The 14,310-nt window shown below is 44.5% G+C and overlaps 1 protein-coding gene across 3 annotated transcripts in view; it reads right to left on the reverse strand.

Moving 5' to 3' along the window:
* Window positions 1–2,985: 2,985 nt before the first annotated feature.
* KLF7 (KLF transcription factor 7) overlaps window positions 2,986–14,310 on the reverse strand; it is a 92,504-nt gene continuing 81,179 nt past the window's right edge. For all 3 annotated transcript variants that reach the window (XM_084779307.1, XM_084779308.1, XM_084779306.1), the window contains one exon: window positions 2,986–9,441. In XM_084779307.1, coding sequence (XP_084635433.1) covers window positions 9,390–9,441 — 52 coding nt within the window. In that variant the 3' untranslated portion in view covers window positions 2,986–9,389. The remainder of the gene's footprint in view (window positions 9,442–14,310) is intronic.

Here is a 14,310-nt window from a genome sequence, read left to right on the forward strand (position 1 = left end):
ACCCCATCCCCATGCCCACAAATAGAAAAATAATAAAAGTAAATGTTCAAAAAAAAGGAATACATTTTAATTGACTGTAGTCAGTGTGCGGTCCAATAGAGAGCTACTGAACTTATTCCTCCCAGCTGAAATCCTGTCTCCTTTGACCAACATCTTCTCTGCTCAGCCTCACTAGGCCTGTGGTGGCTTTCTGCTTCTGTGAACTCCACATCTTAAGATTCTCTCTATAAATGACACCTTGCAGTATGTATCTTTGGGTGTGTCCATTTTCTCTGTGTAAGAGAGCAAATGGCTATACTGGTGTATAGCGTTTATCCAATCTATACAGTCTTGACGGAAAGTTGGATGCAACTTTGGGGAATGAAAATTTCTCTGCAAACAGAAACATTGGCTTCTCATCCTTGTGTAGATTTTCTTGGCCGTTTTATAGTTTTAAAAATATGCTTTGGTTGTATGTATCGCTATAGAAAAATCAGATGTACTTTTAAAAGGTAATAAAATTCAAGCCAGTTAATACTGACAGTTTTTTAAATGTCAGATAAAACATTGAGACTTGGAGGTGAAATTGTGAAACTGGCTCGTCACAGATCAACCAGAGAGACCCATCACGTCTAGGTAGCCGCAAAATCTTATTTTAGTTTAAAATTGTAACCATCTCCTCTTCTAAATCTGTAAGTGGAAGATGAGCTAAAGGCACTAAATTATTTATCAGTCCCATCGAACCCTGCTTTTTCTGAGACTTTAGTTCAGCATTCTTGACTAGGTACACAGCCACATATTACAGCTGCCACTGCGCATGCTCCCCACAGCCTCATAGTATAGCTGCCACTGCGCATGCTCTCCTCATCCAACAAGAGCCAGGAACCAGGCCAATACCCTCAGACTACTGTTGGATTCCAGCTGCAGTTTTTGTTTTTGTTTTCATTTAAGACATTCCTAATCTCATTTATCTGGTCCGCTGGAAAAATGTCAAACAAAAACTTTGCCACATCCAAAAGGGACAAAGGTCACAAAAAATATAAAACTACTCCACATAAAGTATAGTTTTCCAGGGTCAGGCAAGCAAAACCCAGAGACTGGAGTTGTCCTCAAATTTATACTGCATAAAAGGGATGCTTGAGGGCCAGCAAGCTGGGTCAATCCTTAAAAGTGATTGCCAGTAAGCCTGCCTATCAGAGTTTAATCTCCGCGTCCCACATGGTGAAACTGACTCCTGAAAGCTGTTCTCTGACTTCTACATACACTCCATAGTGTGTGTGTAAAATTGCTTTTTAAAAAGATGTTCAAGGGCCGGGCGTGGTGGCGCGAGCCTTTAATCCCAGCACTCGGGAGGCAGAGGTAGGCGGATCGCTGTGAGTTCGAGGCCAGCCTGGTCTACAAAGTGAGTCCAGGACGGCCAAGGCTACACAGAGAGACCCTGTCTCGAAAAACCAAATAAAATAAAATAAAATAAAATAAATAAAAAATAAAATAAAAATAAAAAAAATAAAATAAAAAACATGTTCAAAAGCTTGCGAGGTGGGTAATGTATATTTCAACCGATTCCTGACTTTAAAGGAGGATGTTTCAGTCTTCTAGAGTATTCCTTTATGCAATCACGTCACTTCCTTATGCCATATAGATTAGATCTCCCCTCCTTTGTCAGCATTTCAGCACAGTGCGAGTTGTGAGCCATTTAAAACGTCCAGTGTGATACCTTACCATAAATCAAGAGTAGCAAGCTATCTTTTCCCTTCTTGCTTAGCGACGTTTCTAGAAAATGATCTTGGCTATGAGGATTAAACTGCTCATCTGCTGAAGCTACTGAAAGGCTGGGGACTAAGGAATTCTGCAGCTACTGTGCTGGTTCCCCTCACCAGGTCAAGTCTTTGCCTCTCACCCTAATTCTGGGCCTTCTAGAGCTGGTAGCTGAGAAATGGACTTGCAAAAGCATTTCTCTGGCTGCGAAGCACCTACTGTTTTCCTTACTGCTCTCTGAAGTGGAAAACACTATCGCCTAGTTCCTGGCAGCTCCCAGCCCGCGCCTTACCCGCTGCCTGCCTGCTGGCTCAGTCCCTGTACCGTGTGGACACTTAATTGAAGTTCTTCTTCAGGTTTATGGGACTAGAGATAGAGGTTTTTAGCCATCATATCCATTACGGGAAACCCAAAGCACGAAAAGGAACGCCCAGTCGCTGTGTGTCCCCCCACCCCGGGACGGGGTGCTCTTGTTGCTTCCGGTTAGTAATACTGCTTACCCAGGGCACTGGCAGGGGGAGAGATGTGGTCACACAGCAGCTGGATCCTCCACCTTCCTTCCTACCTTCATGGTCCTTCTAAAAGCCCAGGTCAAGAGCGGCGACAGAGGCAGGCTAGCCCTTCCGAGGGGGTCTCTCAGAGCTCTCCTCTCTTTTGCTTCTCGGGGTGCTTGTATCTGCATGGAGCCGCTTGAGTTTTCTGATTCTGCTTAGTCATTTCCTGCCCTTTCTTCCCCACTGTTGCTTGTACACATATTCTCATCCTTGCCTCAGGAATTCCCTCCACCTTTCCCCGCCGACCATTTCAAATGATCCTTTCCAAACACACTCCTGCCTAATGCCAGCGCAGAGCAAACGGCCCCTTTTCCCTCATCAAATATAACCTGCTTTCAATAAGCCTCGCCCAGCTCCCTAAACAAATAGCATTCCATAATCGAACTCATTCTAAAAATACTGCCTTCTATAACCTCTAACCTCTAACCATTTGCTGTTTCTCCTGTATTTCACTGAAACCATGAAGTGCATGCATACACGCATGTGAGTGCGCGTGCACGCGCGCACACACACAGAGGCACACGCACACACTACCAGAAAGAAAAAAAATGACATTTTTTTTTTTTGCCTCTCCTTCCCTGAGAAAGAAAAGTTGTATAAAGAACAGGAGGAGCCGTCTGTGTCTCTTTAGGGATTTCTTCCCCCTGATGAAATGAGCTGAGGGGAAATCCAGTGAAGCCATCCCAAGACCAAACACATTCTACTGTTTATTACACATATTACATTCTTAAATAAAAATGCGTCACATAACATTTTTGCATAGATATCTTACAATATACCAATTTAAAAAAGAATTATGAAACAGACCAGTAACAAAAATAAATTTTTTCTTCATTAATAATTTTGTAACATTAACATACCACCATCATATAATACAAATAATAGTTTTAAATCTTAAGACTTTTGTACAGCAAAAAAACTTGACAAAGTAATATATTTATATATATATATAAAAAGCTTAAAAAAAATAAAATGTCAAAAAAAGGCATAACCGAGGGCTATAAGACTGGGTACTTCTGTGATATATTATAAATACCAGAGAAGGCCTGAGAGAATGTGACGGGGACGTGGGGGAAGGGGAGGGGCTGGGAGCAGGTCTTTCCAAACACACTTGTTAGACACGTCCGGCAAAACGAAAATGTATAGTGCAAAATTAAATTTCTTCAAGCAATCGTGAAGAAAACAATAGAGTGTAGAAAAAAAAAGTTATGGTGGCTGGGGAGTCATGTATGTTGAGAGCAGGAAGGGGGAGAGGGTGCACGGGGGTAAGGGTGGGGGCGTCTGCGGGGGTGGGGGGGCGTTTGGGAAGTCAAGTGTTGAGAGCAAGGAATGGATGCAGGAGAGGTGTGGTGCTGACAGGAAGGAGGGGAGGCTCCAGGAAACATTAAACATTTATTTTGCCTCTGTGTTAGCAAGATCTCGACCCTCACAGGTGTATTTTTCCTCCCTGGAATGGAGCAGAAGTGAAAACGGAAGAAAACCAAACTGTCTGAGCTTGGGTCAGGAAATGCATGCTGGGAAGCAAAAAACAAAAGAACCGGCCAACGAGCCCCCAAATCTCTAGGACCTTGATTTACAGAAATTGTTCTGCCTCTGGTCCCAAGGGCTAGGATTAAAATGTCCCCTATGCCCACCCACTGCCCCTCCCCTGTATGTGGAACTAACTCCCAGTGGTGTGGTTTTTATATACTGGCATTATAAGCAGTCATCCCCCCCCAAAGAGATTAGGCACTGGTGGCTACCCCTCCTCTACCTCCCTAGCCTGTTTTCCTTCTGCGAAGGTACAGTGGGTACATATGCACACCCATGCAGGCGGATGCACACGCACCACCCTCATTATTCTCACGTGGGGTCCTTTTTTATGGCAGTAGACAGAAGCTGGGGTCAGAGCAATTGCGATCCCAAAGCTCACAGTTGAAAGGAATTGTATAAACAGTCCCCAACCAAGAACACATCAACCTTCCCTCATGACCAAACAGAGGGAGCCCTGTTTGGAAAAAAAGAGGAAAAAAAAAAAAGAAAAAGAAAAAGAAAAAGAAAAAGAAAGAAAAGAGAAAAGTATCTTGTTTGGGATAATTGCAAAGTGACAGCTTTGATTTCCCTCTCGTTTTGGATACCTGTTTCCCAAGAGGACTTACATGAGGAATACAGTACTGTAACTAGAAGGATGCATGTGAGAAAGTTAATTGCAGCTTAGTTTATCCCCTTTCTGGGATTTCTTAAGAGGAACCAGGAAAGGAGATTTAAGTGTTAACACAGGAAACCCTGAAGCCTCAGGCATTAGTCATGAGACACCACGTTTTCTAGGAGCGGATTTTACTTCCTTTGACAGGTTTCTGTTGTCCTGTCTCAGTCTCAAGTACTTCCAAAGATCCTCAGAGAGAAAAACAGGCCCACAGGAAGGCAGCAATGCACATATAGTCTGGGCCCTCCAGCTCCCAAATAAGCATCACTAGAGTTCCCAAAATGCAACCCGGACACTCAGAACTAGGTAGCCTCCTGCCCCAATCTCTGCCACTAATTTAAGATGTGTGTGTGTGTGTGTGTGTGTGTGTGTGTGTGTGTGTGTGTGTATACATATATATATTGAGGGAAAGTTTTCATGAATTTGTTTCATTCAAGTCCTGCTTACTGAATTTCTACTTGGGCAATATTCTGTTTACAAGATTTCAGCCAGATGTGAGGTCTTTGTTTTTAAAGGGAGAAAAAGCAGATTGATTTCTGCAATCAAATGGGTTGCTTCTGCTCCCTACCTTTTTCCTTCCGAAGTAACGCACGCAAAAGAGGAGGAAATAGCAGTTCCCACTTTTGCCTTATGAAGTGACTTCCACAGAGAGAATCACTCAGAACCATTAAAAAGTGTCACTGAGGTCTGCGCTGGCAATTGGTTTCTTTGGGCTTTCCCATGAGATGCAGGAGAGGAGACTGCAGGCTCGAAGTTCTGAGTGTGCCCGGGTTAGCGAGCCCCTCCCCTCCCCATTTGTTTTCCCTTGGATGCAAATAGACGTGGAATCATTTGGAAGCTTATCCCAAAATTCAAGTCCTTAAATAAATTCTCCTCTGATTTCAAAGAAGAGTTAAATAAAAAAAAAAAAAAAGAAAGAAAAAGAAAAAGAAAAAGAAAAAACCTTAGGAATCCATTCTGCTCCTCAGACATGAGGTCGGGCTGTCTTTTTTACCCTGTTATCATCAGGCAATCAAAGATGGACAAGGGTAGAGAAGGTGTACGTGGGGAGGTGATGGCGGGGAGAGAGGAGCGGTCCAAGGACTTTGTGAATGCAATCGGAACGGACAGAGAGATGGCCAGCATGAAGGTCATTCTGGGGTCTCCAATATTTTTACAAAAATGCAGCTTTATCACGGAATCCAAATCTCCTCTCTCTCTCTCTCTTTTTTTTTCTGGACAAAGCACTCATTACCCCAGGCATGACGCCGGGCCAGTGAGCCAACAGTGGAACAAGAAGCCAGGAGCAAGGAGCAGCATTACAATGTCGGGCCTCCACATCCTTGAAGGCCACATGGAGGAGAAAGAGGCGTAACTTTGAAGGAAAGAAAATTGCCAGTGGCTTCGAAACACATCTTCTACACAGCCAGCTCTGGACCCTGGATAGAGTGCTCCAGGGAACAACAGCCTAGGACACACTATCCAGGTTTGTCTTTTCAAATTTGGGATCCCTTGGAATGTTAGGAGGTAATGTTTTAAATTACAAAAGGGATTTCACGTTTCAAATATTTCTTACACCATCCTCGATAACCAGTCCTCTTGGGAGCAAAATACACTGTTGAGGTTATTACTGGAAAAACCTGCTCGCTGCTGAGGCTCCAAGAGACCGCCTCTGCATTTAAGAAAGAAGAGAGGACATATCATAAACCTATTTCTAAAACGTCCAAGGGCTGCCCACCCCAACCTGAGGACTGGTTATCTTCCCCAGGTGTGTCCATTGTGGCTAGAGAAGAAGAGATTCAAAGCCACGCGCTTAGCACCCACCAAATTCTCAGGCCAATCCCACAGTCAACAAAGGACTCGGAAGCAAGCAAGCACTCCCATGGCATCTCAGTGCACCCTGCTCCGAGAGAGGTCAGGAGCAGATGACAGAGGACCTCACTGATACAGAAGAGAAATCACCAAACATTTCAGACACCAAAGAGGACCAAGGGGCCTTTGTTCTTTCACATTCAAATGAAACCACAGATGACAAGAGGGACGAACAGCAATGATTACTCTTGAGTTTTTTTTTTTTTCTTTTTTTCCTTTTTCTTTCTTTTTTTTTTTTTTATAGAGCCTTGCATTGGTCAGTACAAAAATTAAATTAAGTACTATAAACCTTAGTAATAACAGTTTGAGAGCAAGAGCAGCTCCAGCCTGGGAGAGAACAGCTGTAAATCGTGGCGGCCATGGCTTAATGCCATCGCTGGCGTGTGCGTGCATTCGTGCTGGAGGCTGCTACAGAAGGTGGGGGGGGAACCAAACCAACAGAATTTGGGTAGTCTAAAGTTTCATCTAGTGCACTGACTGGAGGCGCTACAGTTCAATACAGCTGAGGTTCAAGGTCCCTCACACATCCTTCATCCAAAAAGGACGTGCCACACATTCAAATATAATCCCACGGTATGCCCTGATGGACTGGCTGCAAAATGCACTCCAATGTAGTCGAGAATGAGATTGTCAGCAAGCAGTGCTCCAGAACAGTTTCTCTAAGTCATGTCCACTCTTAAATCTTTGGAATAAAACAGATTTCGTTTTTCTTTAATACCCTCCAACTAACATATAGGTAATTGCTTCTGGCAAACGGTGTGTGTGTGTGTGTGTGTGTGTGTGTGTGTGTTTAGAGTGGTTTCTTTTCTTTTTCATTATTTATTTTTGGTCTAAATTGAAAAAAAAAGAAAGAAAATTCTAAAGGCTAGACCTCAAAATGCCCCAAGTATCCAACTGGAAGCTAAAGCATTTGTGACAAGGAGGTCCCTTTACCCTCAGACAAGTAGATTCAACATTTCAGTGAAACAAAAGTTGTAGAAAGCTGAGAACCCAAGTGCCAAGGATCTTGGAGGTTGCTGTCATATGTGTTTGTGTTGCTTATATTATTATTATTATTATTTCCTTTAACAGACTTCAGGTTTGCATCCCAAATGTGTATGGGTGGCATTTTAACAGTCAATGAGTCAAACAGTCAAAGGAAGGCAGGAGGGAGCCAGCTGGTATGAAGGAGCAGCAACCATGTACGGACCAAATGCCATTTGTGTTTGTTAGACGTGTCTCGAAGGGATGGTCCCAGAATATACAAAATATACAATCTGCCTTAATACCCACCCCGCTTGCTTGCATAGGACAGTTAATGGTCCTAAAGGCAGTCTTTGGAGTTCAGGCCAGTTGCCAGCTAGCTAAGAATGCGGGAAGATAGAAACCAACAGTGGATGTAAGTGTGTGAAATGCAAGTGAGCAACAGGGGCCCCTTGGAGTCAGCTTTCATGGTAAATATGAGGCCTCTGTGGATCCTGGGTGCTCTAGGTCACAAGCCATGGTGGCTCTAGCCAAAAAGAACCAGCTCCCTCCACCTTCCCCCAAAGGAAGCCCCCGTAAACCTCTAGACACACCACAAGAGACACCTCCACCCTTTCTTTAATGGACAACCTTCATTCCCACGATGGCATTTTGAAGCATGTTTTTTTTTTTAACAAGTGGGTACTATGATCTCAGTGGGTAAGAGAGGGAAGGGATAGGATATTTTGTGAAGCCTCTAGACTTGGGAGGCATCCTCAGACTCCCCCACTCCTGGAAAGAGAGATTTTTTTTTTTTTTTTTTGGCTTTTTGTCAGGTCATAACCCAGAGTTAGATTAAATACGCAGCTGCCCTTTGAGACTAGCGACATCTATGCTGTAACTGGTTATATGGCAGCAATGACACAGCACAGTAGCTGCTCACTGTGAGCTGAGGTCATCACGCCTCAAGGAGGGATGAGAGAACTGTGATGTCCCCGTCTGATTGGCTGCTTCGAGAGCTAGACATCCAGGTGCCTGCCGAGAGAGTCCTGGAGAGGTTTTGTCCATGGAGAAAAGATAAAACATTTAAGCTTCCAAATAAGCTTTTTTTTTTTTTCCTTTCAAGTTTTCATTAGCAAAAATCAGAGAGATTAAAAAGAAAAAAAAAAAAAAACCATCTAGCACTGGCAAGAAGATGAGGCTCAAGGGGGTATACTGTGACTTATCATCAGGGACTTTATTCTCTTGGCCACTTTGCAGTCATGCTAGAAGTTTCCAGAATCCCTAGTGCATATGATGTGCGAAAGTCAAAAAAGTAAGAAAAGAAAACTCCTCCCTTGAGAGTGAAGTCTAGAGAGATGCAGGCCAGAAAGGTGTTAAGATGTGGATCCACAGTCTGCCGCCGCTAAGGCCGTCGGTAGCGACTCAAAAGAGGAACCAAAACCAACCGACAGTTCTGTGAGGAAGTCTGACGCACGGAATAGTAGGACTTTTCACACACAAAGGACAAATAAACCAGGAGTTAAGTTTGGCTACCAAACTGCAATTTGGTTTTCTAGGTCAATCTCCCCCAACTATTTAAAAAAGAAAAAAGAAACATTAGTGCTACACATATGCAACCATAAGATGTAGGATTCTCTTATCAAGTTGCACCGAGAAGCAAGTTATGTAAGCCCCTGGTACTGCCGGCCACCATGAAGACATCCATTTGCTTTGTTTTCCATTGGCAACAGCGGGAAGTAATTCCAATAATGCTGGAGTCGGCAGCCAGCGCCTTGCTGAGTTCCCCTGGCTTCCTTCTTCCTTGTCTTCTACCATCTGGCTAGGGCAAGGCATAAGAAATAGACGTATATACTTTAAATATAGTTGAGTGCATGACAGTGGGTCTGTGTGTGAGAGGGTGTGTGTACGTGTGCGTGTACATGTATGTACACAGAGGTTTGTAAGCGAGAACTTTCTTCTGCGAGGCAGTGGCCCCCCGCCGGAAGTCCAGCCCTCTGCCTCACGGCATTTCCTTCGGACATTGGCTGACGCCATGGCAACTCACGCTGTGGCAACTCTGGCCTTTGCAGTGTTTTGTTCTTGCTGTTGTTTACTTTTGTTTTTGTTTTTGTTTTGTTTTAGATATGTCTCTTCATATGGAGAGCAAGATGGTCAGACCTGGAGAAACACCTAGAATGATTAAAAAAAAAAAAGTACGTTAGAGAGGTCCGGCTACTCCTATCACTTTACCAAATGGTCAGCTTTAAAGAGGAGACAGCACCTACGTTATGGAGAGATGGGGATGTGTGATGGAAGAGCCGGCTAGGGCTAACCTGCTTTAGTTCGAATCCCAGCTCTTCCGGTAGCTGTGTGGCTGACAGTGAAGCTCATAGCACTGTCTCATAGGTTTGATTTAAGGGTTAATCAAGATGAACATTAGAACATCACATCACGCAGACTAAGATGCCAATGCATGCTAGCTGTTAGCTGTTATGATCATAACTACTATTATCTAAGAAGGAACAAACTGTGGACGTGCTTTCTAAGCACACAGCATGCTCAGACATTGTATACACACTGTATATACAGAAGTTAATAACGGGCCTGTGTCATCAGATAGTGGAACACTGATGTTTCAATGCCTAGATTATAGTCTCAGGCTTTATGATGAAAGCCCAGGAGTGCACTGCCTATAATTCCCAAAGGCCCACACAGGCATAATCACATCAAGGCAAAGAATGGAAAACGGTGTTCATAGACTGAGTATGTTATTGTATGTAGGGACTGTGCTGGGGTATCCCCAACACTACCTGAGTGACACCTTCATGGTGAGCCAGTCAGTCTCTGTGAATCCATCTGTCTGTCTGTCTGTAGGTCTGTCTGTTTCTGCGTGTGTTAAAGAGCTGAGCTGAGGCAACATAGGTGGAGAAAGACCTGGTGCTTTAGTTCCACAATGGGGTGCCTTCCTTGGCAGATGCTATGGTCTCTTCCTTCCTCTTTACTCTAATGGTAGATACATGATAGTCTCTTGGGCAGAAACTCTTTTATGTTCTCAGTAGTATAAAGTTGACCTTCCTTCTAAGGTGAAGGCTATGGCAGCAGTGATTGCTAAGCAACAGTCACATGACCCACAGAGGCCAAAGAAAGGCTGTTCTATAGCTGCAGTCATTACTGGAAGAGAGACCTGCGCCTTCCACTGGGAAAGCTAAATTGCTGTGAGATGAGCTTGGAGCTGCTAGTGTGCCCATATTGCTGCCGTGGAAAATCATGTTGGAGAAGGAAGTGGGCAGAGAAAATGATGGAAGGGAAAAAAATCTGGATGGTATCTGAGAACTTGGGTTTAGCCAAGCTTAAAGACAAATTGAATTTCATTTCTAATGGTTCTCTGAGCTAATAATCTAAGCTAATAAATAACTGCTCATGCTAGCATCAGCCTAAGGCAGGTTTCTGTATCTCACCACTAATAATGTGGGTATTTCTATGTTCCAATAGTGTGCAATCGTAGGCTCTGACACTGGAGTACCAATTACGTGCATGTAAAACAACAACCATGTAAGGGTCTGGTGTGTGCTCTCCATCTCTCCCTCTTTCCATAAGCCAGCCCTTGCCTTGTCTGTGAAAACATTCCTAGGTCTTCCCGTAGTCTGAGAAATGCCTACCATTCCAAAACCTTGCTGGAACATAAGCAAGCTTCCCGCTCAGGTTTGCAGGGTTTCCTGTCCAAAGCAAGACTTGTTCCCTGTTTGTTCATTCTGAAAACAAATGAACCACAAATCCACCCTGACCCCTGACCCCAACAGCCTCAACACCCTCTGCCTGTACCCATTCCTTAAGTAAGTACCAGCGCACGCGAGAACCCCAGGAGATGACAAGAAAGAAGACAATGAGACAACAACAACAACAACAACAAACCAAAACAAACCCTTATGGAATGGAAAATTAGAACAGAAAACATCCCAGCGATACCCTCGAATAACAGTACTGGCCCCAGCAGCTTATTTTAGGCCCTAATTTGCAGTGAACAAGTTGTCTGAACAATCCCTCTGAAATAACTCTGAAACAGATTTGATTTATTGTAAACGAGTGTTATAGCTAAACAGCCCGCAGGGAATTCGGCTTTGAACTTGGACAGTTCCGTACTGTCGTGGGGCCACTGCCTGTTCCCTTCCTTCAGCCCCAGTCCCACCTCTGCCTTTTGTTCCCTTCCTTCTTGCCTTTTTCTAGCATCCATCTAGAGGCTGCTCTCACCATTTCTGGCAACTCCAACCCTCCACCATCAAAGCAGAATCCTTAAAAACGACAGAGGGGGTTGAGAGAGACAGAGCAACTTGGATGACGAAGGTCTAGAGTCTCCAGCAAGGAGTGTGAGCAGGCTCTAGACCAGTGCTTCTCAACCTGTGGGTCATGACCCTTTCACAAAGGCCATCAAAGACCATCGAAAACACAGAGATTTACACTACGGTTCATAATAGTAGAAAAACTAGTTATGAAGTAACAACAAAACTAATTTCATGGATGGGGGTCAGCACAACATGAGGCTCTGTATTAAAGAGTCACAGCTTTAGGAAGGTTCAGCACCACTGATCTAGACCCTGGGAAAAAAGGGCAAGAAATAAACTCCTCCCTAAAACCTCGAGAATAGAACGCAGGCTGTCAACACCTTGACCATAGCCCAGAGACAGAAACTTCTGTTGAACTTAGAAGCTATAGCCTGACAGAATAGGTTTGTAATGCAGATACATGTGGGGCGTGTGTGGTCACTGGCAACCAGAGGATCAGTGGTTGGGGTGGAGTTAGGACCTGAGAGAAAACAACAGAGCAGGCACTTAGAATTCTGTCCGTCTCCAGGACGTGTTGGGATTTGAACTGATGAGTTGAGGGGAGGCCTTGGCAGAGGGTTAAGCGCCTCTGCTCTCCTTTTTAGGTCCTGGGAACATATCCCTGATGTAGAGCATCATTCAGTCAGTCCCATGTGTTCAGCTCTTCCTCTGCTTCTGCGATGGCAGGACATCTAGCCATGTATCTTCCCTTATATCCTTCCATCTTTGTCAGGAAAAAAGCCAAGCCCTTTAGCATGGTATGAAACACAACCGCGTGCCAACGGACCTAAACGGGCATCTTCATTTGCTCTATCTAATTCCAGGAACATTTGAGATTTAGATTCAGACCATATGATTTCCACTCAAGTTCAATATATCAGGTTAGGTATTTAGTCGGGGTCAATTTATATGTATCAATTTACAGATGCTGAGCTCTGCGTAGAAACAGGGAAGAGAAGCAGATAAACTGGGCATCTAGAGGTTCAGAATACAGCCATTTTAAGGGTACTACACCCCAGGAAGCATTGGTAATGACAGAGAAGCCTAATGACCTTACCCTACAAGGTCTTTAGTGATTGCGATTGCTGCATTATGGAGAACTGGTCAGAGCCCACAGCTGTTCTCTCCCTTATGGTCAGGACAATCTGAAGTCAAGTGTGTTATTAAGCCAACTGCAATCCTCTAGGGAACTAGGAGGGTAAGACCCGGCTAACAGCTTTTATGACCTAGAGGTATACTGCTCTAAGTACTAATGTGGCCCCTCTCAACGCAACTAGACTGTGTCTGACCACCTTAGCAATGGGCGCATCTGGATGCCAATAGCCTGCTTGGGAGAAGGGCATCCCCCTGTGTGCGCCCTGTGGAAGTGGAGCCCTGTCTCCTACCATCATTCTCTCTAGGCTGTGAAAGGAGCCGTCCCTCTGGTACTGGATGACTTGCTGAGCTACAGGAGGTTCTGTCTCGTGGTGAGGCTATACTGTACTCACCCCACTGGTTCTTCCTCCACCCTGAACCTGAGGCCTGAGGTCACAAAACTCAGTGTTTCCAGGGGCCAGGCAGGCAAAGCATAGAGGGCAACGAGCCAAGTGCAACAAAACGCACAATACTCCCAGGCTGTCTCTTCCCACCTGTGGTAAGGCACCACGTATGAAGAAATAGTAATCTTCGTTAAGAAGAAAAAAAACACAGAAAGTAGGATAATGCCACACAACCAGTGACTTGCTTTCATGTCAGAGAGGCAACAGGGAGTGGTGGCCACAGTAGAAAAACAATCGTCAAGACGCGTGACAGCTATTCAGTTCCAGTCTGTGACAGCCATCTGGGAATATGAGCCTACAGTGGTCAGATATGATTGTTGTAGATATAACTATAAATACAGACTTGTTTTGTGTGTGACATTTAACAATCTTAAGCATGAGCAAATAAAACAAATAAATATGATCGCTTCATGTATTTTTAAAAATTTGCATATGCAAAATAAAAGCGTAAATTTACACAAGGTATATGTTTAAGAGAAGGAAGGTTAAACCTCATCTGGCCTCTACAGGAGAAGACCAGCCGACTGCTTAATGTCGGAAGCCTGCAGCCTGTGCTTTCATGCCAAAAGGGAACAGGCTCCTCTTGCTACCAACTGCAGATAGCCTCAATTTCCAAAGGTCAAAGTCTCCTAAGGAAAGGCAGCGTCCCATCACCACAGGCCTTCCTTTCATCTACTCTGGGGCCTCACGACAGCACACAGACCTGTCTATTCTTAGCCCTAAGCATACAGCCTATCATGAGACACTAGCCCTCATTCCTGATGTTGAAAATGGACTCCTGACCTGAAGCGTGGGACTCTGGTGGACTCGGAATCTTCCGAGGTACCGCATCCCAGAATCTGTACCATCAGCACAGCAGATTCTATCTTGAGACCACAATGTGTTCTGATAATGAAAACAAAGCCAGGACTAACCAGATTACACCCACCTCTGCCACTTCCTTCACACCCAACAGGCTTGGGATATTTTTCCACATCACTCACACGAGTGGATGACTGACTGCTAATGTACCGGCTGCTCAATGTTAGGAATTCCTCAATGTGTTGATCCAGCAGGCAATCTCCTCAGAAGTGCTGACTGTCTGCTTATAAGCACTAGAGCAACCCATAATGCCACGATCTCCAAGCCACAGCCTCAACACCCCTCAGAGATGGGTGACTTATGTGGGTACCTCCTGTCACCACACTGTGACAACCCACAGA

The sequence above is a fragment of the Acomys minous genome (assembly GCF_964271855.1).
Source record: "Acomys minous genome assembly, chromosome: 4".
Lineage (NCBI taxonomy): Eukaryota > Metazoa > Chordata > Mammalia > Rodentia > Muridae > Acomys > Acomys minous.